General features: G+C 37.3%; 2 protein-coding genes across 2 annotated transcripts; both read right to left on the minus strand.

Annotated features, from left to right (window-relative positions):
- Positions 1 to 679: 679 nt before the first annotated feature.
- LOC122760207 (serine/threonine-protein phosphatase PP1-beta catalytic subunit-like) lies at positions 680 to 6,973 on the minus strand. The gene is made up of 6 exons (XM_044015297.1): positions 6,851 to 6,973; positions 3,736 to 3,867; positions 2,274 to 2,504; positions 1,995 to 2,099; positions 1,619 to 1,690; positions 680 to 867 (listed from the first exon to the last, which is right to left on the minus strand). Exons 1-6 carry the CDS (start codon positions 6,909 to 6,911, stop codon positions 695 to 697), a joined length of 774 nt encoding a protein of 257 aa, XP_043871232.1. The 5' UTR covers positions 6,912 to 6,973; the 3' UTR covers positions 680 to 694.
- Positions 6,974 to 7,540: 567 nt separating this feature from the next.
- Positions 7,541 to 21,805, minus strand: LOC122760205 (phospholipase B1, membrane-associated-like). The gene is made up of 42 exons (XM_044015295.1): positions 21,643 to 21,805; positions 20,679 to 20,732; positions 20,465 to 20,525; positions 20,323 to 20,357; positions 20,058 to 20,142; positions 19,907 to 19,958; positions 19,343 to 19,423; positions 18,542 to 18,607; positions 18,395 to 18,456; positions 18,145 to 18,220; positions 17,928 to 18,035; positions 17,471 to 17,545; positions 17,305 to 17,367; positions 17,116 to 17,190; positions 16,952 to 17,012; positions 16,573 to 16,631; positions 15,867 to 15,940; positions 15,736 to 15,779; positions 15,541 to 15,649; positions 15,291 to 15,342; positions 15,106 to 15,186; positions 14,949 to 15,014; positions 14,762 to 14,862; positions 14,320 to 14,401; positions 14,118 to 14,222; positions 13,491 to 13,586; positions 13,181 to 13,252; positions 12,930 to 13,007; positions 12,626 to 12,686; positions 12,371 to 12,429; positions 11,668 to 11,735; positions 11,538 to 11,581; positions 10,974 to 11,073; positions 10,830 to 10,881; positions 10,651 to 10,731; positions 10,494 to 10,559; positions 10,297 to 10,391; positions 9,594 to 9,675; positions 9,406 to 9,510; positions 8,537 to 8,632; positions 8,370 to 8,444; positions 7,541 to 8,210 (listed from the first exon to the last, which is right to left on the minus strand). Exons 1-42 carry the CDS (start codon positions 21,791 to 21,793, stop codon positions 7,956 to 7,958), a joined length of 3,363 nt encoding a protein of 1,120 aa, XP_043871230.1. The 5' UTR covers positions 21,794 to 21,805; the 3' UTR covers positions 7,541 to 7,955.
- Positions 21,806 to 23,500: the final 1,695 nt, after the last annotated feature.

Here is a 23,500-nt window from a genome sequence, read left to right on the forward strand (position 1 = left end):
GCCATTTCCGACATCCTATCTGTGTGAGGCAGAGTGAGTGGTGCCGCTGCTGTTGACGCAACACCTGTCTCCTGGCTCACGTCATCTGGGTCCTCCGTTACCGACTGCTGTGCAATTAACAGGCGGGACTTCACATGTTGTACACAGAGCGCATGCCGCTGACGCACGGCTGCGCTCTGTGCAGTATCGTTGGCACGATGTTACGAGGATGCTGCTGATAAATTTGCATACTCAGTGGATTCACCTTTATTATTATATTCAGAAAATACCTTAAAGGCCGATCCGTGAAAATATTGTCTAACATTAAACCAGTCCGTGGCGCAAAAAAGCTGGCAAAGTGTCGATATGCGAACCAAAAACGAAAGTTAAAAATTGCGCTTGCAGTGCAACCCAGTAAGAGGCTGTCTGTGTATCATTGGCATGGAGAGTCCCGATATACAGTACTGACCCAACCAAAACCCATATAAATAGGTGACCGACGGAGGCCGTCTATTGAGTATCGCTGTACTAAAGTATGACTTTTTAAAAAAAAAGACAGTTTAGTATCTCGTCCAAAATGTGGCAAAAATCCTGGTATACTAAGACGTCAAATTGTGACAAAAAAAGTCATAGTGTACTTAGGCATATAAGGCGTCTAAAACGTAACCAACAGTTTCATTTCCCACAGTTGTATCACGTTTAATGTAGTCGTAAATCAAATGGATGCTACTGTTACCTGATGTGCTCGGCAGATGAGATCCAGGTCGTGGCGGTTCAGGAACTTGCTGACCACGTCGGCCCCAAAGGTGAAAGACACTCCCCGATCGTTCTCTCCCCAGCCCTGAACGTCTTTGTCTGGATCTGACCACAGCAGGTCACACAGCAAACCTGGAGCAGAAACCAAAAAACACACCATGATCAATAAACAAATGTTTTAATAAAATCTTGGTTTCATTTCCATCTTTTTCGTTACAATACTGGTAAAACCCTAACAACTACATAAAAAACATTTATGCACTTCCTACTCCATCATTTTAAGAACACAGTATGTAATCTTTGCCACTAGAGGTCTCATATTGATAACATTGGCAAACAATGTGGGATCATAGTAATTGTTGTCTTATTGTCTCATTTGGTTCTCCTGTGCATTTGCACTTTTAAAAGGGAAGCTTTATGAGCGGCAGAATGAGCAGAAATGGCAATGAGTTGTCATGATCCAACAGTGATACTGACAAAAACACACAATTAAATGAAAGAAATCAAATCAAATTTGATTAATAACAGCTCAGATTTGATGATTCACAATAATAAATACATCTGAACGTCACTGCCCTCTCAAATGGCATAAATACCTTTTTACATGTCTCATCAACAACAGAAAGTCAATTTGTGGGATATATGTATGTTAATATATACTTTTACTGATTCCCTCATAGGGGGAAATTCAGATATTGAAGCTACTTCAGCAATTTTTGGCTGATTCCGCAGTGACATCATGATGTCATGGATTCTGATATGACCGCTCTCATTCATGTTGAATGACAACATTGAATATGTATGTCCTCACAACCCTGAAGAAAAATCTGATCTTCAGTGCACTTCAGCCTGGAAACCTGAACGTAAGCACGGCATAACAGACCTGTGTCTGGGACGTCAGTGGGTCTCATTATGCGTCGAATCTGTTCCATGGACTGCAGATCAGGTGAGAGCCCTGAGAAGAACGCAAGAATGTATTTATGTATTATAAATGAGACACTACAGCAAATCTGAATACATTTAAGTGGAAAAAAACAATGTTTTTACCACCAGATTTGTCACAAAAAAGTAATACTACATTGCAGTCACCACATTAGATATATTTGGGAAAATTTGCATATTTTGTATAATCGCTTGTATAATATTTCAACATTAGCTTTATTTAAACCCATCTTGAAGCACCCTGATAATATATCATCATCCCAGTAGTAAATTATGGGCTGACAACTGTACATATATGAAGGAGACAAAGCACAAACCTCCATGGCAGCAGAAGATCTTCTCATCAATAATTGCAGCAATAGGCAGGCAATTAAAACAGTCTGTGAAGGTCTTCCAGAGTTTTATGTTGAACCTTCGCTTGCCTGAGGAAAAAAACAGAAAGAGCAACTCAGAAAATGAACAAATACAGCTAAAAACTTTAACTCTACTTCGTTGAGAAGGCATCTTGACCGAGAGCTCTAAAGTTATAAGGTTTCTGCAAATCACATGACCTTAAGACAGTCAGGACACAACACAACATGTCTTTTCCAACTTACATTCATCATAGAAGCCATAGATGCGGTTGATGGAGGCGCACTCATGGTTCCCCCTGAGCAAGAAGAAATTTTCTGGGTATTTGATCTTGTAGGCGAGCAGCAGGCAGATCGTCTCCAGGGACTGTTTCCCTCTGTCAACGTAATCGCCCAGGAACAGGTAGTTGGCCTCTGGAGGAAAACCTCCATACTCAAATAGCCTCAGCAAATCTGTGTACTGCCCATGGATGTCACCTGGAATTCAAGATTCAGTTTGTATTAAAGAGGAACTAAACCCCTGTTCTGAAGCTGACTCTGCCCAATGCCTGATTTTAAGAATATACAAAAAGTGGGCGGGGAGTTATCGGTAAGTGGGGGGGTTAGTGAGCACCGCAGGGGGCGTGACGATCGAGTGCAAATCGCGGCAGCTTGCTGTGGTATCTCCAGTGGCAGCACATTTCAATAAGTTTACACACTCACACATGACATTTCCCAGGCTGATAAGTGATAAAAGTCACAGCAAATAAATGAATAATCTATGAATCGATGATACGAAGGTAGATTGCTCTGCGTAGTTCATTCATACAGCTGTCTTGAATTAGCGACCTATCAGCCAATCGGAAAATAGTATTCACTGTTGCTGGGCAGAATGGACGTTCGCCGCTGTGGTTCGTACAGCTCAAGTTACACTTCACTTTTGGGGATCTTCTCAAATGGAAATACACTGTAAATGTTGTAAACACAACAAACCGAGCAGTATTTCTACTGAGCGGATAAACAGGAGCATGCTAAGCTCGCGAGGACTCTTTCTGTGATGTGGTAAAGTGAAGTACGATGTGGTGAATTCCACTGAATTTATGCATATCCGCCAGAAATACGAGTGCCGCGTATCCACTCCGAGTTTCTTTTACTATGGGTGTCAACCCGGACAGCCTAGAGGCCCATCACACCACCTGAAGTAATTGTCATGTGGTCCAGTAAAGGGCACATTGAGCATGGAGAGGCATTAGAATCCTTAAGGAAAATGAGACAGTGATATGTGTTGTTCTGTGAAAATTAGCAAACTAAACTGTCCTCCTGAGCAGAGAATTACCGCACCAAAGCATCTGAACAGGAAGAAGAAGTTCAAGAAAAAATCTGCTAACACATATTAGCTTAGCTGTTTACTCCACCCAAGTAAAGAGGAAGAAGAAAGTCAAGAACAAATCTGCTGAGTCACATGTTAGCTTAGCTGTTTACTCCAAGTGAAGTGGGCGTCACTGACAGGCAGCACAAAGAGTGATAAACCTTGCGTGAATAACAGTAAGAGTAATAATTTTTTATGTGCAGGTTAGCGAGGGGGAATTTATCAAAAGGAATAACATGTCACTAACTCTGAAATCATGCTATGGCTAAATAATAGTATGTAAATTCCCTTTAGGCAATAAAAGGTTTCATTCATTCAATAATATCGGAAATAAAATATGTGCAGATAAAAAATTCTCACCACAGATTTTGAGTGGAGCCTCCAGTTCCAGCAGGATGGGCTGACTGAGGAAAATCTCCCTGGACTTGATGCAGAGCCCTCGTACCTCGGCCTCCGTCATCTGTACGATCTTCCCCGGACGACATCCTCGCACTACACATCAAAAATACAAAAGCATCAAGGACCATGCATGGACTCATCTGTACACGGGGACAAGTCTGTAAACACCTGATCTAGGCAAGGTGCAACAAGTAGAGCTGAACTGGGTTTAAAAAAACAAAAATACAGGGAATAAAAACTACCCAAGCTAAAAACTAAAACGTGTATTGCACATAACCTTCAACCACAAGTTCAAGTTAAGTGAACAGAAGGAACAAATGACTTGAAATATCAGATTCCAGGGAGGTTGCACATTATGTCATACTGATGGCATTACTGTAAATTCACTGCCAAGTATATGGTCATAAGTAATTATACTTTTGGCCTTTTTGATGACACATTGCTCCCAGGGAGAGTTCAGATCACTCATTTTGGTTCTGATGATTTTTGAATAAACCAAAAGGTCCTATGCACGCAGCAGATAAATCTTTTGGTTCCCAAATATTTATGTAGTACATCTGACCCACTTCAATAAGGGTCAGAGATTGTTTACAAAAAGAACCTACCACATTATTTGTGGTAGTTTGTTTATTCTTCTGTTGACAACTTCCTGTCAACAGTTTTTGATTGATTAGTCAGAATTGTTTTGTGATCATCTAAAAGAATGTTCCCATTAAAGTTTGGTAAGAATCTAACCACTGATGACGTCACAAAAAATTATCAAATTTTCAAGAGATCACAAACTTTTCCATCTCAGACTAAGTTTCATCCGTAAAATGATCCAGATTATGTATTTGGTAGCATTTTAAAATTTAACATGGGAAGTCCCGTTAAACAACTTAAAATGTGTATATATGTTAGCGACAGATCAGGATGAATTTTGTCACACTTATGTAAGATGGTAATTAAAGTTACAAGCATGTTAAGTTTTATACAGTGGATCAAAAGTTTACATTCCAGGTGCCGGTATGTAAAACACAAGTGGCACATGTTTAAGGCTTGGCAGAGGTCTGTGCTCTCCAAGTGCTCTTGATGTTAAATGTTTTGTTTTGTGTTCCAGGTTTTAATGTCAGGTCCTGTCTAGCTTTTAGAGTATTCTTTACTTATTTATGTTTTATGATGTATTATTTATATTCTGTGAATTATGTGTCCTTTGTATGCTGTGTGTTGTCTCTCTGTATTTCTCTACAGTTGTTTTAGCATTAAGTTTCACTGTGGGGACAATAAATAACACATGATTGATTGTAATTCATAAGAGGGGTAACGTACTGTGGGGCGTCTGCAACTATTGTAACAAATAAATCTTCTCTTTAGTTGACGTTACATCATGCTGACTACTGCATTTGTTTTGATCACTGACCACATTTACTCCAGTCAACATGATGTATGCACTAGCATATACAGAAATGAACAGCTTGTTGGCTCAGCTGGAGGCAAGTGAAAAAGCGCAGTGGGGATCAGGGAGGGCACAATAACAGCGGGTTTATTTTTCTTTTAAACATTTTATCAAACACTAAGGATTGTTCAATAATTAAGTAAAGTAAATAAATAAATAAATAAATAACTGATCAGTAAATTAACACATATCACAAATCAGATCTTTACATTTCCATGCAGTTTGATTTCAACAAGTGCATTTGGTGACAAGAGTGGATGAGAATTTGGTTAGTATATTAGGGCTACAACATTTAATTGATGATTATTTGATTACTAAAATGATCAACAACTATTTTGATAAGCAAAAATGTAAGTTTTTGGTTTGTGAGGGTAGAAAAACAGCAATTTAAAATTGTGTTTTTAATCTAACCTTTAACTAACCAGGCAGGACAAATTAAGAACACATTTTTGGCAAAATATCTGGCAAAAGGAAGAGGGAGAGGGAAAGGGGGCTATAAAACAAAAAACTAAACTAGATTTAAAACAAAGAAGACAATATAAACACTAGACTAAGTAAACATATTACATAGACATTCACAAAGACACAGAACAGAAATTTGACTATTTTCTGACATTTTATAATTCTTTATAAACTAGGGCTAAATGACATGACAGAATTCTTTTTTTGGACACTGTCAGATAATGAAATACTAATTTTAGCAGAGCCGTTCAATTCCTGGATTTGCTAGTCTATATGTATCCTTGAGCAAAACACTTAACCCCATGTTGAAGCGTGTGAATGGATGAACGATGGGTGAATGGCAAAACTGTAGTGTAAAGCCTAGACTATAAAAGCGCTATATAAATACAGACCGTTATCAACTCTTCTTGTTCTGAACTTATTTGGTAGTAATAAGTAACAAAGATAGTCAGGGGAAATGTAGGAGTAAAAGTTGTCAGAAATACAAATAACAAAGTAAAGTACAGACACGTGAATGTTGTACTTATGTACAGTAAAGAAGTACCAAATAAGACATTTATAAAATAATAAAATGTAGAATTCGGGCACAATTACGTTTCAGACTTATACAAATTCAGATTTTAAACTCATACACTTCAGTGATTTCAGAAATATGGAGGTATTTCATCTCTCACGTAAGGGGGCGTGTCCGCTCAACTAGCTAGCTACCTGCCATGCCAACGAGAACAGAACAAACAGTACCTTACAGAGAAACACAACCGCCAGTTCTTTGTAGTTTCGGTCTTTTTTGTACGCAAAACCTCCATTACTCGGATGTTTCACTTCTCGTAAAGCTGTTGTGCATATCACTGTTATTTTCTCCGACAGCAGCAAGGGTTGTTATTTTTTACCCCCGCACATAGCCCCCATTTTATGCGCAGAGATACGCGCTAACATATGACATTTGAACGTAAAATAAACGTAGCCCGAACAAACTGTGACGGACGTGAAATTAACCCAGGTGGCTTTTTTAACGTAACGATTAGCTTTACGGGTGTACGAACACACACACATACTCTAGCTGCGGGTGTAAAATGTAGTTTTTAAAGTTACTGGTTAATAAACCAAAAACAAACAACACGCGTTTTTGGTAAAGTGCTCAAAAAATAAGTGAAACACCAAATAAAAAGCAGTCTTTACCTTCTAGTAATCGGGAGATTAGGCTGTCAACGTTCAACTCGCTTTCCGCCATGTTTGTCATACGCAGGCAGGAGAAAAGGCAAATTCAGCCCTGAATTTAGACTGGAAGGCTCAGGCTCGCGGCAACATTTCCACCCTTATCAGGCGCAGGCAGTCCATTTATAGACCACACAAGTTAAAGGGACCATATGTCGAAAAGCGTAATATATTATGTTATTAAAATAACAATAATGTCATCAGACAGCAACATGTTTATTCTATAGATTGTATATAACGCACAACAGCCCTCAAGTAACAATATAATGAATAACCACCAGGGGGCGAAACCACTGGTTGCCAAAAATACTTGGAAATGGAAGTGTATGGGCAAATGACCCACTGATAATTTGATTTACAGTGTCTTTAAGTGCGAGTTTCTTCAGTTTGAACTGCTTTATAAAGTCATGTAGAAAAGTCAAAATAAAGCTATGATATGTAAATACATTCAGGTTTGGTTATTTGATTAGAAAGTTTTAGTAAATCAATTGTATAAGATTTCGGATCATTTAGACTTCATGCCGTTGGTGGCAGCAAACTAAAATCCACACTTAATGGCAATCCATATTACCATCAGTAGGTCGAAAAGAAAAGGACATACACTGTACAAATGCAAACGTCTGTCTTTTAGTGGATACAAAAGAGCTGTTTCAGTTTCAATTCAACATTTTTTTATTAATAAATAACAATTATTAAAAAGAAATATACAAAATGCTTGGATTGATAAAGGTCAATCAAACATACATGGAATACTTTTTCCTTTCTATGTAGCACAAAATATACAAATAAGTTTACATACTTTTTACTACGATTAATATATTCAGTATTATTCAAACTAGCATTTATTCGTATCTGTGGTGTGTGAAATGATTGCTCGTACTTCCAGTCCAACAGAGAAACTAATCTACAGCTCTGTCCTCATATTAAACAGAAAAGCTATTATTAGCTTATACAGATAAACTATTAATATGACACCAGAACACTCAACAAGTGGCAAGAAAGAAGCATGTAATGGTCTGAATATTTATGGCTTAAACACTCTTTTGTTTTTTGACAAAAAGAACACTCATTAAAAACCAGTCCCCGTCATTTCTATTCCTTTCTGTGCTTTGTTTTTCCCTCGTTGACTGCAGGAGAAAAGTAACCAGGCAACAGTAACACCAGCCAGTAAACTGACGATTCCCACAACCACCGGCACCCAAACAGGCAGGGAGGAGGGACAGCTGGTCACCGGGAGGGCTGACATCGGGCTGGATGATGTAGGGATGGGAGTGGTGGGTCTTGTGGGAAGGCTGTTGAGCTTGGTGTAGATGAAGGGACTCGCCTATGGAAGAAGTAAAACAGTTAGAATATAATGCTTTGAAATAATACAAATAAGATGTAGTCTAGTCACCTGTACCACTGAACCACAACCTCCACAAATAACAAATAAATACTGTATGTCTAGTTGAGTGATAACATAGCACTATTGATGAACTTGTACCTCAGAGGGACAGTTAATCTTGGAGCGGTCGTGGGTGAAGTTGTTATACGCCTGTTTCCTCCCCACAGGCTGCAGCTGCAAAGACAGAAAGAGAAATTTGTGTAAAATCAATAAACACTTGGAGACACTGGTCACTTTACATCCGCGTGTTATTGCCCATCGCTCACCATGTTGTTCCAAAGGGCAATGGCCATCTCAGAGTGAGCTCGCTCACTGATGTGGAAACAGTCGACAGAGAAGAAGCTCGCATCAGCTTCGCCCGCCTGTTAAATAGAGGAAATTTGTAAAAGTACAAGTAAAAAGCTTATTTTAAGGCTATGAAAACATAACAGCTTTCATTTTAAAGTGATTGTATAACCATTGAAAACGTGACACATGAACAGGTTTCCAACACCCTGGTTGACATCAAGTTCAAGGACTTTCTTGGACCAATTCCCTAAAAATTCAAGCACTGAACATGATGACATAGATTAAGATGGAAGGGAAAATTGAGAGTGGCTTCCTCCATGGCGTCCACTTTTATTGATTTGCAGCACACTCTGCATCTGGACAAGTGATTGTCCATGGGATCTTGGTCAGTCTTTATAATTTTCTTTCATGAGACAGAGACAGAGACATTTAATTTCTCTGGCATCTTGTCATTTGCTCTCTCTTTCTTAACGTTACACACTCATTGTTCTGCATGGAATCTCACGTCAACAGCGGAGAGCGAGACAGTGGACAGTGTCCAAAACACCGCAAGTAATTACAACTCAATATTTGTTCTGTGCAGGCCTAGTCTGCGTTCATAATGCAATGCAGGGCATGAAACATTAGGTGGTGTCATGACGAACAAGGGAGACATTTACTTTACCTAAATACCAACCTAACTTCTGTCTTGCACAAAATTCAAGCACTTTCAATGACCCATGGCTATTTAGGGCAACTTTCAAACACTTTCAATGACCTTGAAATGTTGTTGTTTTTTTCCAACTTTCTCAACACAATTTTAAGGATTTCAAGAACCCTGTTTCAACCATCTGTCTTTGTAACTTACTCCAATATGAGGGATAAAGGAATCATGTAGAAATGGCTGAAGGACAACAGCAAAATCTTCTTTGCCATCATAGCGATCGCTGGAAATAAGATACTGGATCTCAACCTATGGAAAAAAAAAAAAAACATTTGCAAACTAAGAGAAGGAAAATCTCTTTAAAAGAACAGAATATTTAGGAAAGTTTTTACCTGATACTCATGATTGATGCGTTTTATCTCTGCAAGCTCTGGGGAGTTTTCAGTTGGGTTGATTACACAGGGACAATTTACCCTTTAAAAAAAACCAACATAATCTCATTAATCCCATGAATGACTCTTCAGAAACACATGTAAAGACTTCACTACCACTGTTCCTAATTTAAAGCTGCAGTGTGTAACCTTTGGTGATGTTTTGTTACTCTATTTGTTGCCTCTATTTGGTCTTCATGAGCAGAAATTATATAACATTATTATTATTCAAGCAATACTATCAGACCTGAATGAGGGAGTGTCTGTGTGTATGCACCAGCAACACAGGGGCAGGTGGAGGCACTAACAACCAGGTTTTGTGAGCAGTAAAATTCACTTGTTAAACTTTTTGTGAGCATTTCTTTGTGCTTTCAGTAATACTTGCTTTATAAGTGCAATGTTGCTGTTGCCTCCAAATGTTGTCACATAAAACAAATCACTTCCTGTGTGTAGTGGGGGACTGTGTGTAGACTTGTGTGGAGCTGATAGGCTTAATCAGCATTGTGTGAACTCGTTTGACAATGGTTTTCAATGTAAAGTAATGCACTACAGTTTTAATCTCATAGTCTGAAGAAATGTACATTTAAGTTATAAAAGCAAATATCTTCTAGGCTTTAAAATGTAACGACATATGATAAGATAATGTATGAATACAAAAACAAACCTCGGCATGAGAGCACAGGGCAGCGTGTTCCTCTTAACTGTTTTCAGGGGATGTATCTGCAAGATCTCCACAACATTCACTAAAAGTCTTGGTACCTGCAGATACAGAGACATAAAGATTAAGAATAGGCAGAACAAACATGATGCACTTACTCATACACAGACAGATTAATTTTTAATCCTTGTAATATCTCTCACCTCTCTGTAAAGCGTGTCCAAACTCAGCATAAGATTGTGGCTGTAATTCTTGGGTGACAGATTATTCTGCGAAGGCGAGTAGAGCATGCATTTTTAGTTTTCATAATGTGCAGAAATTAATGTATCTCTGTGCAGAATGTGAACATCAATTCTTTACTTGGTCTGTGCAATAACGGCAGAGGTCGTATCCCCCTACAAATATTGTCACAAGTTTCCAGTCTTGATCAAAGTTCATCTCCTGTGTACAAATAAGCATTAGGATAAAAACATAAATAGATACATTTGAGTTAAATGTGGAGAGAATCAGAAGAGGCTTATATTTGAGGGAAGTCTCACCTTATTTTCTTTCATGGCCGTGATTAGATCTTGTACTTGTGCTAGAATATCTCTGTGCCAAAAACAGATCGGTAAAGTGAGAAATGACAATGGGACAATCAGAAGGTAACCCAGATGAAGGAATTAGAAGAAATGTGCACTCACGATGTTTTAGCTCCAGGTTCAGCCATGTTGAAGCCCTTCTGTCTTGGCAGTGACCCTTTGGAGAAGCCCTTTAGAGCAGGGTTGAACTTCTTCAAGATGTCTGAGGAGAAACAAAGGGCAAAAAACAAACTTACAAACAAGTTTTGGGCACTTAAGCAGCAGATCTTGTCTTCTGACCAATAATGAAAGCCCATGTAGACTGTTAATTGTACTGTCACACTTTCTTGACAACAGAGTGTTGCCATAGTCAGCTTTAAGTCTTGTGTGATCTCGGTATGTGAGTGAGATGTGTGTTCAGGTTGTGGATATAGCAATGTGCATCCTCCTTGTTGACACCAGGCGTGAATAAACATTAGGTTGAACAATCCTCTTGACTCGCAGTCATTGAATCTACAGCTCACAACTCTCATAGCTCCCCAAACATAATTATCAGAGGTCTAAGAACAAGACACAGGGTGTAATGCATTTCCATATTCTTATCTAAATCTATAAAATTAGGAAAATCAGGCCCTTATTTCTGACCCAGTATAACACATTTTTGCCAAACACATTGCACAAACTCACTTGGTAATGTTGTGCTAGTCTCGAGACTCTTCTCTCCTCCAATGCTGCAGGAACAACACACATCGATGTGGTTTGTAAAATATAACAGTTCATGTAAACCTTCATTTATATTACTAGCATTATTTTTTACCTCCATGATACTCCTGGGTAATTTTTACTTAGATCGAACACAGTCCTTGCTTTAGCGCCAGTAGCTGCCTGTAAATGGAGAAAACACAGGACGACCCGTGTGAAACTGAGTGAAGACGAGGATATAAAAAAACACCAGAACATAAAAGCACAGATTATCACAGGTAACAAATTAATTAGAGAGTTCATAGTTCAATGACATCAAATAACAGATCTCAGAAGGTTCACATTTAACTCATGCACTTATGGGATACTGAATAAAACAAAATACATACATATTTTTGTGAATATAGAGCAAAATAATTAATTTGATCATATCTAACATATGTCCTCAGTTGCAACACTTTACATAGCAGTACAGTAACAACATGGTAATTGTATAGTAATATATTTTTAATCAAATATGTAAAACCCTCTTAATTCTGAGTGATGTAGTATTAAGGAGATAATACTGAAGTAATACCATGCTATTTCCAAAGTAATAATGATAATTACTACAGACTAACATCAGTGTATTACCTTCAAATGAAAATGTTTGTCAATCCAAATTGATATTTACCATTTTATTTCCATAAAACGCTATAGCCATTGATTACCATATTAAAAAAAAGATGGTATTACTATAATATTACTTCCTTACCACAAAGATTACCATATAATCTAATTAAAAAGCACAAGCTGGGTATTAAAATCATGACCCTCACCGTTATAGAGTCTCCCAGAGCTGCCACCACCACAATGTCTGCTGGTCTCAGTTGGTGAACTACAAATAAAAGACATGCATAATTGAGATTCAGTCTAATAACATCAAGATCAACCACAAACCCCCTAACACTTAGTACTACATGCACAAAACAAAAGATAGCTATTGCACAGAGAAAGTGACAAATTCTATCAATTTCATTCGCCATCAACTGATGTCTTTCACCATTGGCAATGTGGTGATTGCTAAGTCTCACCTGAAGTTGGAACAGTGTGAGATGGACTAAGGTCCACACAGGAGAAGTCACTTCCCCAGTTCTGGAGGGAGAAAAATACAAAGGTATAATTTGGCAATGTGTAAGATACACATTCACATTTGTATAAAACAAAGAAACACATCAAATCTGTACTTTAACAAGACTGTAACAAGAAACCCTACCTACCAATAAACATGTAAATTAACCAACTACTTATGTTGTTTAATTGTTTAACATAAACATTAAATAACTTCCCAACTCTTGTGATTATTTCTCTCCCTCCTCAGACAGTACAGATGCTTACTGTGGGTGGTCCAGGTGTTGGTGAGGGACCAGTATATACATAATTGCTGTTTTTGAAGGTGCGAATATATGGTGAAGTCTGTCAGAAAATGGAGGAAACCACACAGTTATCATAATGGAAAGCAACTGCACAGCTTCCAAATATATATATATCTATCTATATACATATATATACACATTTCTTTATATAAATAATACATGGATTGATTGATTTTCAAAGCTTTTAGTCAATTATATAGAAAAAATGATTACCTTGGTTGGACATTTCAGGTCAAGGTCTACATTAAAGTTCTGACTGGAAGTCTTATTACCCAGAGGTTCCAGCTGAGAAAACATGAGACAGAAAACAGAAAAGTGTTCATTATAAATTTTAATATACTGGTAGATTATAGTCTTTGTTAGAAAAGAGTTGATCCTGCTGCATTTGCTCAAATATACTTTATTAAATGTACATTATTAAATCTGTGGTGTGTAACTTTTAAATAGCAACAACTTTATGTCAGTTTTATTCAAACCATTGTCAAATGAGTTTGAATGAAACTCTTCTCTGTCGGAAACTTACCATGTTGTTCCAGAGGGAGCGGGACATCTGTGTATGGGCCTTTTGGCTGAGATGGAAGCAGTCAGCACTGAAGTAGGAGCGGTCAAGACGACCGTCCTGTGAAAATGGTACAATAAATATGTCTCAGCCTTGGGTAGAGGGACAGTTTGCTTAGAAACACAGAATGAGCCTAATTAGTCTTATGTAGCCTAATTAGAATGCACAAAATGGCGCCGTGAGATACACAAGATGGCTGCCGTGCCAGCAGTGTCCCAGTCTGTCTGTCTGTCTGTTTGTCTGCCTTTTGGCTAGCTAGCTAGCTGCCATTAAATAATTTATTTCTGTTAAATGTCAAAAATGCCAATGGAGTGATTAATAAGGTGACTCTTATTATTATTATTCAATTGATTGTTTGTTTTTTTGTTATTTGTTTAATTTCCTCAGCTCCACTCCAATTAAATACCCTGATATATACAGTAGAACAGTATTTCTTATTTTCCTCCGAGCACCACCAGAGGAAACTTGCATACCACAGTTTGATAACCATGGCTTTATTGCAGTACTACATCATGTTGCAACAACCCTGTAATGATTCTGCTCATAATCCTTCAAATTTAACATCCTATGTATGGAGTGCTCATTACTGACCGGCAGTCTGGGGACAACGACATCTCTGAAGAAAGGCTGTACGACCACCGTGAAGTCTGAGCGATTGTCATAACGACCTGACTCCACAACCTTGCTCAATAAGTGCTTAAAAACAGAGGGAGAAAGTGTCCATGATTGAGGAGAGAATAATAATAGGATGAAGAATTTAATTTTAGCAATCATACTTGTGTATGGTCCTTACCTGATACATTCTGGTGAGGTCATCCAACATTTGAAGAGCTTTAGAGTTGTGCACTGGCAAAAGGACACAAGGACACAGCATACTGGAGAGAAGAGATAACATGGCACTATATCACTGTGTATCATTATAACATTATTTTATTAGATGATAACTCAGGGGATGTAAAGGCTTGACGGGAGCACATAACATACAAACATAATACAAACATTATTAAAAGGGATTATATTTGGTAAATTAATTGCAAACTTAATGAATAAATTGGTCTGTATTTGAACTGTAAATACAAACAACAGAGAGTATATACAGTACATACAGAAAATAAAAGAATATTTAAAGTGATAGGAATTAAACATTGCCAGAGTTTAAACCAATGACTCCCATGTTTAATCATATTTTTTTTATCATTTACTTTAAATGAATTAAATAAAATCTCCATACTCACGTTACCAGCCAAGTTGGGCATTTCAGTGACTTGTCAAAGTGCAATTCTCTTAGGGGGAGAAGATGCACAGGTTCCACCAAGTTCACCAGAGCTCGAGGCACCTGTTGAGGTTAATAGTTACATACAATCACGGTCGCACCAACAACAATCTGAATCTATAGCTTGGCATGACATATGTTGTATTTACCTCTTTGTGTAGATAATCCAGGCCTTCACTAATATGACGACCATAATTCTCTATAGAATAAAGTAGCTGTAAAGGAAATTCAGAGTTTTCATGAGGTGTATTTTTGGTGTATTTTAATAATTTTTCTTTAAAAAGTTTTTATGAGCAGGCTACTCACAGAGTTGGAGCAGTGGTCACACAAGTCATTAGCACCAATGAAAATGGTGATCACCTTCCAGTCGTTTGCAAAATCGATTCTCTGCAAAAGAGAGAAGGTGTAACAAGGACAATGACAGATATTTAATGTCATTTTTTTCACTGTCAGAAAAATTTAATAAAATGTGAAAGAAGAAATAAACTCACTGTGTCATTCTTCATCTTTGCCACAAGGGCTCGCACCTGGGATGGTATGTCCCTACAAATATAAACAAAACAAAATACAATGAAGTGGCAGAGTTTACTCATGTAGTTAGTAGTTTTGTAAATTGTATTAGGGTTCAGGGTGCATTTACATCTGACTTAAAACAGTGTTTAATTTTTACAGCAGGTACATTTTTGGATTAAAATCTAACAGGAGGTTGATGAAGTTCTCCTAGTCTCCTAGTTGACTTACTTGGATTTGGCTCCTGGGACAGCCTGGTTAAGAAAAGCCTGATCAGTGTGTTCTTTGCCAGTACCAACAGAGAAGCCCGTCAGGTTGTGATTAAAATACTTTAAGATGTCTGTGAAAAGAAAAAAAAAAGAAGAAGATGTGTATTGTGTGTCATCATGCACCATCATACAGGAGGATATGATGAATGACACTCACTGGGCAGAGTGGTGACAGTAGTGAGGTTTCCATCTCCACCAACACTGGAGAAAATAAGATTTACTGTCAAGCTGCCACTCCAATAACAAAACTATAATTGGTTTAGAATATGCATACATTTAAGGACTCACCTCCAGGATAAACCCCTGTACTGACGCAGGACGTCCAGGATGTTATTTTGGCCGGATGCAATACCATTTCCTGCCTGATGGACATAAAAGGGCATATTTTTAGTCACATGATGACAAAGTATATATTTGATTTTTACAGAATCAGTCTCTCCTTTATTTGTAGATGTTAAAATGTACTGTCGGGTGGGTCAACATATCGACCAAAGAAGAGGGTGTTTACGGCGGTGTAACAGTGGAGAACGCTACGTTAAGAGATGCACCATCCACGTTCAATGCATAGATTTTATGCACTTAGTTCTCTATGTTGTGAATAAGCAGAGAAATCCTGCACTTTTTACGGACGTTTAGTTTCCTTCAGTTAGACAGATATCGTGATGGGTCGCCAAATGATTGTCTTGCAATGTATTGATTATCATAGAATCAAAAAATCACTGATAACCTCCTCTTACTGGAATAAAGTTATCCAACATGCAGTAAATCTACTGTAATGTCCATAGCTTTCACCTCACTGTGCAATATATAACATTACACATTTATTTATTGTTAATGTAGAATATTTTACTGGCCACAGCAACTGTATACTGTACATTTATTATGATTCTTCTGTTCTAGGATCTAATCTTTGCTTGATATAAATATACTGCATATATTTATTTATTTTTTATAAATCTGAAGAGGAAAAATAAAGAATGAGAAAATGTCTTACCGTCAGAGAATCTCCCACAGCAGCCACCACTTTGATATCTGCCGGCCTGAGTTCATGGACTGAGAAAATTATTTGATTTCATGTTAGACCGGTCTGAAAAATATCACCTTTCATACAATGGCATTCAGAGTAACTGTACAACAATATTACATTTATAACATACTGGTCACATAGGATTAAAGCAGGATAAAGGTATTCAAAATTAATATTTGAAATAAAAAAACATATATATATCAAATATATATATATATATATATATATATATATATATATATATATATATATATATATATATATATATATTTGGTGGCATAATTCTCTATTAAAAGTCCTCCCAGAGTTTGATCAATGGATTATAAGTCTGTGTAAACCATCATACCTGAGGTGGGTGTGGAGGCCGAGGGACTGAAATCCTTGCAGGGCATCACTGTTCCTGTGAACTGAGCAGACACACAGACCAAAGACACACTTAGAACCAAACAGTGGGTCAACATCACCACTGCTGCAGCCTCCATTTGACCTGACATCAGACACAAAACTCACTGGGTGAAGGAAAGGGGAGACACTGCCGTGGTTATATGAAGGCGAGTTTCCCTCTGTCCTCAGGAAGGGTCGTCCCTGGAGGCGGGACACAGATAATCCCAGAGGAAGATGCACAGTTATTATTTTTCAGATACGAGTATGTTTACAAACAAAAATGCTGAATTATCTGTTCGAAACACAGTTTCCCACCTCAGTTGGACACGGCACTGTGAAGATGTTTCCTTCGTCACTCTTGTCGTCTGTGGACTGAAGCTGGGACACAGAAAACACTCAGTGACTCTATGTGATTGTGTATAGTATACATATATGTGTTTATGTGAGAAAAAAAACCTGAGGGGATTGCTTTAGGTCTTACCAGGTTTGTCCACAGCTGAACCAGCAGTTTATCAGTTTGTTGTGCAGTCTCTGACTCAGAGAGAAGCTTCCCACTCTGTTAAGCAAAGAACATCAGTAGCATTGTACTTGTGTGTCAGATACGCAGAAAAAAACAAACAGTATGTGCACTATTCTGCAGTAAGGTAACCAGGACTCTGATTTATCTAATTTATCTACACAGGACGGAATCTCAAAAACCTGGAACCTTCAGTGTGTTATACAAATGCATATTCTAAGTATCTATTCCATATTCTGTGTATAGCTGTATCTGTATCTGTATCATCTGTCTATCTATCTAGTCATAGAACTTAAAGGGTCAATATTTGATTTTGATTCTTTCTATGTAACAAGCTATCTATGATTTTCCACTGTATCGCTGGGAAATCGTTGATATTTAAAGCTCTTGATAACTACTGAATCGTGTGAGCGTAACTCACAGCAACAGATGAGACGTCTGCGATGAGAGGTTTCTCCTGCAGAGTGACCGCGAAGTCCTCTCTGTCACCGTACCAGCTTCTCCTCGCCAAGAGCTCACCCAAAGACTCCTGCTCAGTGGAAGAGTTTAAGAAGACAAACTTTGTACTCCACCAATGTCAAGGTCAAAATGTCACTGCAGCTAAAAAAAAACATTCCCAAGACACAAACTGGACAAACCTGCAGAGAGTGAGTTAGTACGGCCCTCAGAAGTCTGGCTTCTCCCTCACTGTCTAATTCCATGCATGAGTGCTTCCTGTCAGTGAAACAGATTCTCTCTCTGAATAAACTCCAAAAAGAAAACCGCTGCCATTTTACAGCATTAAAAAATTTACATGTAAAGGTAATATAATTATTAATAATCATCTGAGTGTTTATGTGTACAATTTAGGTCAATGACGGGGAAAACATTTTTTGTATGTGAACCCACTTGGACTGGAATGTGTCGTGCTCTCCATCCCATAATGCCACACTGACGATGGTCTGCCTTAACTGCAAGACAGCGACGTGAAACAAAAATCAAAACACTAGTTTGTGAACTGCGGCTCACAGTGACGTGAGTGACAGGTGAGTTTACCTGAGAGTGAAGCATCTGCAGAGCCTCGTCTACATCTTCAACCACTGACTGGGTCACAGACTGAACCTGCGCACAAACACCACACAAGTCAAGTCAAGTCAAGTCAAGGCAACTTTATTTCGAGAGCACATTTACAAAAACAAACCAAGGTTGACCAAAGTGCTTTACAGAGTTAAAGGCACAGCAACGTAAGAGGCATAAAATCAATACACAATAGTGGGACACAACCTGTTACAGCTAAATGTTTATTAATGTAAGGATTACAAACTCAGTTGGGCCGCATTTTTAAACCAAGAAATTTAGCTGGGCCAGACTTTTCCTGCAGCCAGTGAGCAACAGGTGAGGACAAATTTTAAAAGCACATCAAAAAACTGCATTAAAAATCTAATAAAATAACTTATTATTTTGGTCATACCTGTCCTTTATACACCTCAAAGTGTGTAAAAAAGTGCACCGTATTAGCTGTAACTATATATGATCCACACACATTTGGCAGTGGTTGGGGTTGACAAGAGAGTTAAAAACACTACACAAAACCTGAGGCCTAAAGAACATGGCATGTAGATTTGAAAAATCCTCAGCATAAAAATTAAAAGAGATGACGTACTTTTTAACATACTTTACAGCATGTAACAGTGAAAGTTCAATGTATGTAAATGTGAAAATGTGAAAAAAAGAAATTCTATCAACCTGTCCATGAAGGGACTACAGATGTAAAGATGGTAATAATCTGGCATACTTACGTACACACGTACACACATAGACAACATTATTGTGACATCATAGGAAATCATTGTTTACCTGCTGCTGCTCAAAGGCACAGAGTTGATCCACCTGGACAAAGAGGATCACCAGCTTCCAGTCTCTGTCTGCATCAGCGAGCTGTTGGTGGAAAAACTATTATTATTGGTTGTTTTGTTTAAACACAGAGTCTATTATAAGTAAATGTAGAACTGGTGAACATAATAAAACAACTTAATTCAAACTTAAATAACCTCCTAACAAACACTTGAATTAATTTATTTTGGTACCGAAGGCAAGGATCTTTAACCTGCCCACAGCTTTGGCTCTAATCTGAATCATTTTGACTACTTTCCCAAAGTATAAATATTGTGTTCTTCATCTTATTCCCTCTTATATAGATCCTCCACATAAGGATCTTAACAAATACAATTCATGATCAACACATTTATTGAATTTTTATGTCACACAATTTGCTGTTCCCGCTCAAAATTGACCACGCTTTTTTAAAAACAAGAGAAAGGACCATTTCCAAATGCACAACTCTATGCCCTGTAAATATGATGAATCCATTTTGATTAAAAATATTGCGACAGATGGTGATGAGAACAGTGAAGCACCTACTTTATTGTTGTGGAGATAGAGTGATACATCTTTTGCCTGCTGCACCAGCGTCCTGAGAGAGGAGAAAGTCATTTGAAATCGCTAATGAAGGTCAGAGACAGAGATACTGGCACGAGGCTGATATTTATGAGTGTTTAAGATATTTTTGTACCTTTGTTGCACAAACTGAGTGGAATATAAGTTTGTTTCTTCTGCGGGTGGACTAATGAGGGCGGGATTGAACAGGCTCATCAGTTCTGACAGACAGAAAAGAAAGTTCACTCTCAGCGGGTTCCAGTCAAATTTCACAGGTGTTTTCTTTTAAAATACATCATAGACATAATAAAAATGAATGTTGTGACCAGAGGGACATTAATTAACAGTATAAATCCTTTTTTTTTTGCAGCCATAACAAGTGGAAAATGAAGAAGAGTTACCTCCGAGTCTTGATACCACTGTGGACAGATCAGTGCTGCAGGGAAAGGAAAACACACGGTGTGATCATTGTCTTTTACACTGATGGATTTTAAAGATGTTGTGACGAGGAAAATCACAGCACCAATGGTGACCTGTGCTCACCTGTGCATGTGGAGTCCAACGGAAGAAAGAACAGACACGTCTGAGGGCCGAACACTGTTCACTTCAGAGAGAAATAGAATAGAAGTCAGAGGCAAAGAATAGAGAAGAAGCTAAAGGACCTATGTGCTGTTTTATTAGAGGAATAAAGTCAAAATCCTGGACTAAAACTTTAAATGTCTTTGCAAACCTATAAACCAGTTTATATTTAACTTACCAGTGGAAGGAGGTGACGGAGAGGGAAACATCTGGGTGCAAGGTAGTCCAGTGACTGGAGACATGAGGAAACAAAGAAAATGGATCAAAAGGGTGAAATCAGACAGTGACTGAACAGCCGTGTGACCAGACAAAGCTATTTCACTTTTCTGCAAACAGTATTTTTAACCTTACATTCCATATGACCTTTTTTGTGTGCATAATAAAACGTTTCTCACTATTTTACCCCTTTGTTTGTCCATGGACTGTATACATGTAATATACGCACGCACATATTGCATAATATATTAGCAGAAAAGAGACAAAAAGAAACACAAACAACAAAACAGTATGAAAAAAACAAACATATCAACATACAGAAAAGGCATTATAAAGCATCCTCATATCAAACAAGAGAAGAATGAGGTTTTATGATACAAGTCTGCATTTTTTTGTTATGAGTGAGTAAATGAGGCATGTTGTAATATTTTCACAGCTAATAATATTGAACCACATCCAGCATCGTCCTCCATCAAACATGAAGTTTGTTTCAACAAAAGCAGTGTTGTAATGTAAAGTACTTTGTTACTGTACTTAAAGTATCTATATGTGAATTTTGTACTTGTTATTTATATTTCTACTTTTACTTCACTACATTTCCTCTAACTATCTTTTTTACTCGTTACTACTAAATAAATCAGAAGAAGATGAGTTGGTATTATGGTCTGTAAATATAGAGAGAGAGCTTTTCTAGTCTTGACTTAAGTACATTTTCTATCAGAAGATTACTTTTGATATTTAAGTACAGTAAATATCATTTACTTCAAGACTTTTACTTAGTAATATTATAAAAAGTGACTTCATTTTCTGGCAAGGTACTTTTACTCAAGTATCCCTTTTAAGGTCCTTTATACGAGACTGCACAAAAGTGAAGAAATATGAAATAAAATCAAAGAAAATCCACAAACAAACATTCAGTTAAAGACCTGTTGTCCATGTGAGGCTCAGCAGTGAGACGAAAACCAGCCGTGGAAACATCTTCTCTCTGATTTTGTCAGATTCTTTTTGCCTGACAGTCAGGCGTCTGTTGTCTTTATCATCAGTATCACGTTTACCTGTCGTACGTTCCATAAACATGCACAGAGGGGGAGGGACTGGTGTGTTTGTCCAAAGGACACGGCCGCAAAGGTTTTATAATTAAACAATGATACTGATAAAGACTGTGGGGAAACTTTATTGTAATAATGAGTGACAGTGAAATCCATAATTTACTTTCTATTATTTGGTTGTAATAAATAAGACCCTTAATAAATATGGTAATCTAACAGATGATAACAAAATATGACTGTTTGAGTTTAAAAAATAAACTTGTCACTTCACTGATTTGCTAATGTAAGTAACTTCTAATGGTTTTAACGTTGATCTACAAATAATAATTATCTGCTCTGTTGGTTTCACAAGCTACAACACTTTCAAAGTAAAAGCCCGTAAAGCTGCAGTAATAAATCTGCACCTCATTATCTCAGGACTAAAGATCGTAGATTAGCAAAGAAAGAAAAAAAAATCAGGAGAAGATAAGTTTGCTTTCATCTGCGCTGTTGAAGTAGTATTATTAGCATTAAGTAAACTAACGGTAAACTGTTACATAATCCTATTGTCTGATTCTGATCTATGTTCCATTTAAGTCTCTGGATTAAAATGAGTACTCTCTATAGTGTTTGTATATTTCTTAAAATAATACTCAATTAACGCTGCAACAGTCTGGATTTGTTGTTGATTCCAGCAAAGTTTTTAATATTTAAATATAATATTAATTTTTGAAAGTTATCCTTTCTCAGTAGCGGGGTCAGGATCTAATATTGACAAATTGCAATAAAATAAATATACATAGTACAAAGATTGAATTTTTATTATTTATTGATTTGAAAACATCAATAAATCGTTTCATATTTGACTGTTCTGTGTTCTATACCAATTATGACAATATTAATTCATACATGTTAGAAGCTATTTATAAGTTCTCGACCTTGCATTTTTATGGTCATATATTGAACATACATTTTAATAAAACATTTTTTTTAAAGTTTAGCCCAAATGTGCAGCCAGCAGCAATGAGGTACAGCCGATCCTGACCAGTGAAGGCCTCCTAATCTAAGATATGATAAATAAATCATATTATGTATATAGCTTTTGGAAGAAATTCTGCATGTTTACTGGGGCGACCTAATCCCTCATATAACAGTCCTTGACATGTTGAAGAAAATCACACATACTTAATGTATATATGTGTAACAGGCAGAGCAGCAAATGTGATTGTCCTGTAATAGTTAAAGTTACCTCTCTCTTTCTGTCTTTGGATACTAAAGAAAAATTGTGCTCTTTGTCGGCATGAGTTGAGTGGGTTTTGTGTTTCCTAACTGTGGGATATTTTTGTACAAGGGATGAGTCGATACAATACGGGCATTGGACAGATATAATAGTTAAATCCGATACTATGCAAAAATCCTATAAATCGCACGCTTCACTCTGCACTGTGACTGTAAACATCAGCATTTTAGCTGAGTCATGTTGTGGGCTGTTTATGTCTTCTTGTGGGAAGAATATTTGTGACACAGTTGGTGTGAAACATAGTTTTAAATGTCTAAAATGACAGCATCAGTCAGATATCGGTATCAGCAGATACATGTTTTTATATTTTTTCTCTCTCCTTGTTATTGTCCATATTATATCATGTCAACATTGCAGCTAAAGAAAAGAAAAGAAAAGTCTTTTTTTTCTTTCTTTTTCTTTTTTTTTTTTACATAATTTCACTTCAGTGTTATAAAACTTGACTTATTGCTAACC

This window comes from Solea senegalensis, unplaced genomic scaffold (genome assembly GCF_019176455.1).
Source record: "Solea senegalensis isolate Sse05_10M unplaced genomic scaffold, IFAPA_SoseM_1 scf7180000013210, whole genome shotgun sequence".
Lineage (NCBI taxonomy): Eukaryota > Metazoa > Chordata > Actinopteri > Pleuronectiformes > Soleidae > Solea > Solea senegalensis.

What these genes read in the sequence shown, in the direction of transcription:
- LOC122760207 (XM_044015297.1), bottom strand. Translation starts at nt 6,911, where the DNA reads ATGACAAACATGGCGGAAAGCGAGTTGAACGTTGACAGCCTAATCTCC. An exon ending in CTATGGCTTCTATGATGAAT is followed by an intron (nt 2,100 to 2,273) that starts GTAAGTTGGAAA and finishes TTTTTTCCTCAG; the next exon opens with GCAAGCGAAGGTTCAACATA. An exon ending in CACTGACGTCCCAGACACAG is followed by an intron (nt 868 to 1,618) that starts GTCTGTTATGCC and finishes TTTCTGCTCCAG; the next exon opens with GTTTGCTGTGTGACCTGCTG.
- LOC122760205 (XM_044015295.1), bottom strand. Translation starts at nt 21,793, where the DNA reads ATGTTTATGGAACGTACGACAGGTAAACGTGATACTGATGATAAAGAC. An exon ending in AGTGGTATCAAGACTCGGAG is followed by an intron (nt 20,143 to 20,322) that starts GTAACTCTTCTT and finishes TCTGTCTGTCAG; the next exon opens with AACTGATGAGCCTGTTCAAT. An exon ending in GGCCTCCACACCCACCTCAG is followed by an intron (nt 16,632 to 16,951) that starts GTATGATGGTTT and finishes TAATTTTCTCAG; the next exon opens with TCCATGAACTCAGGCCGGCA.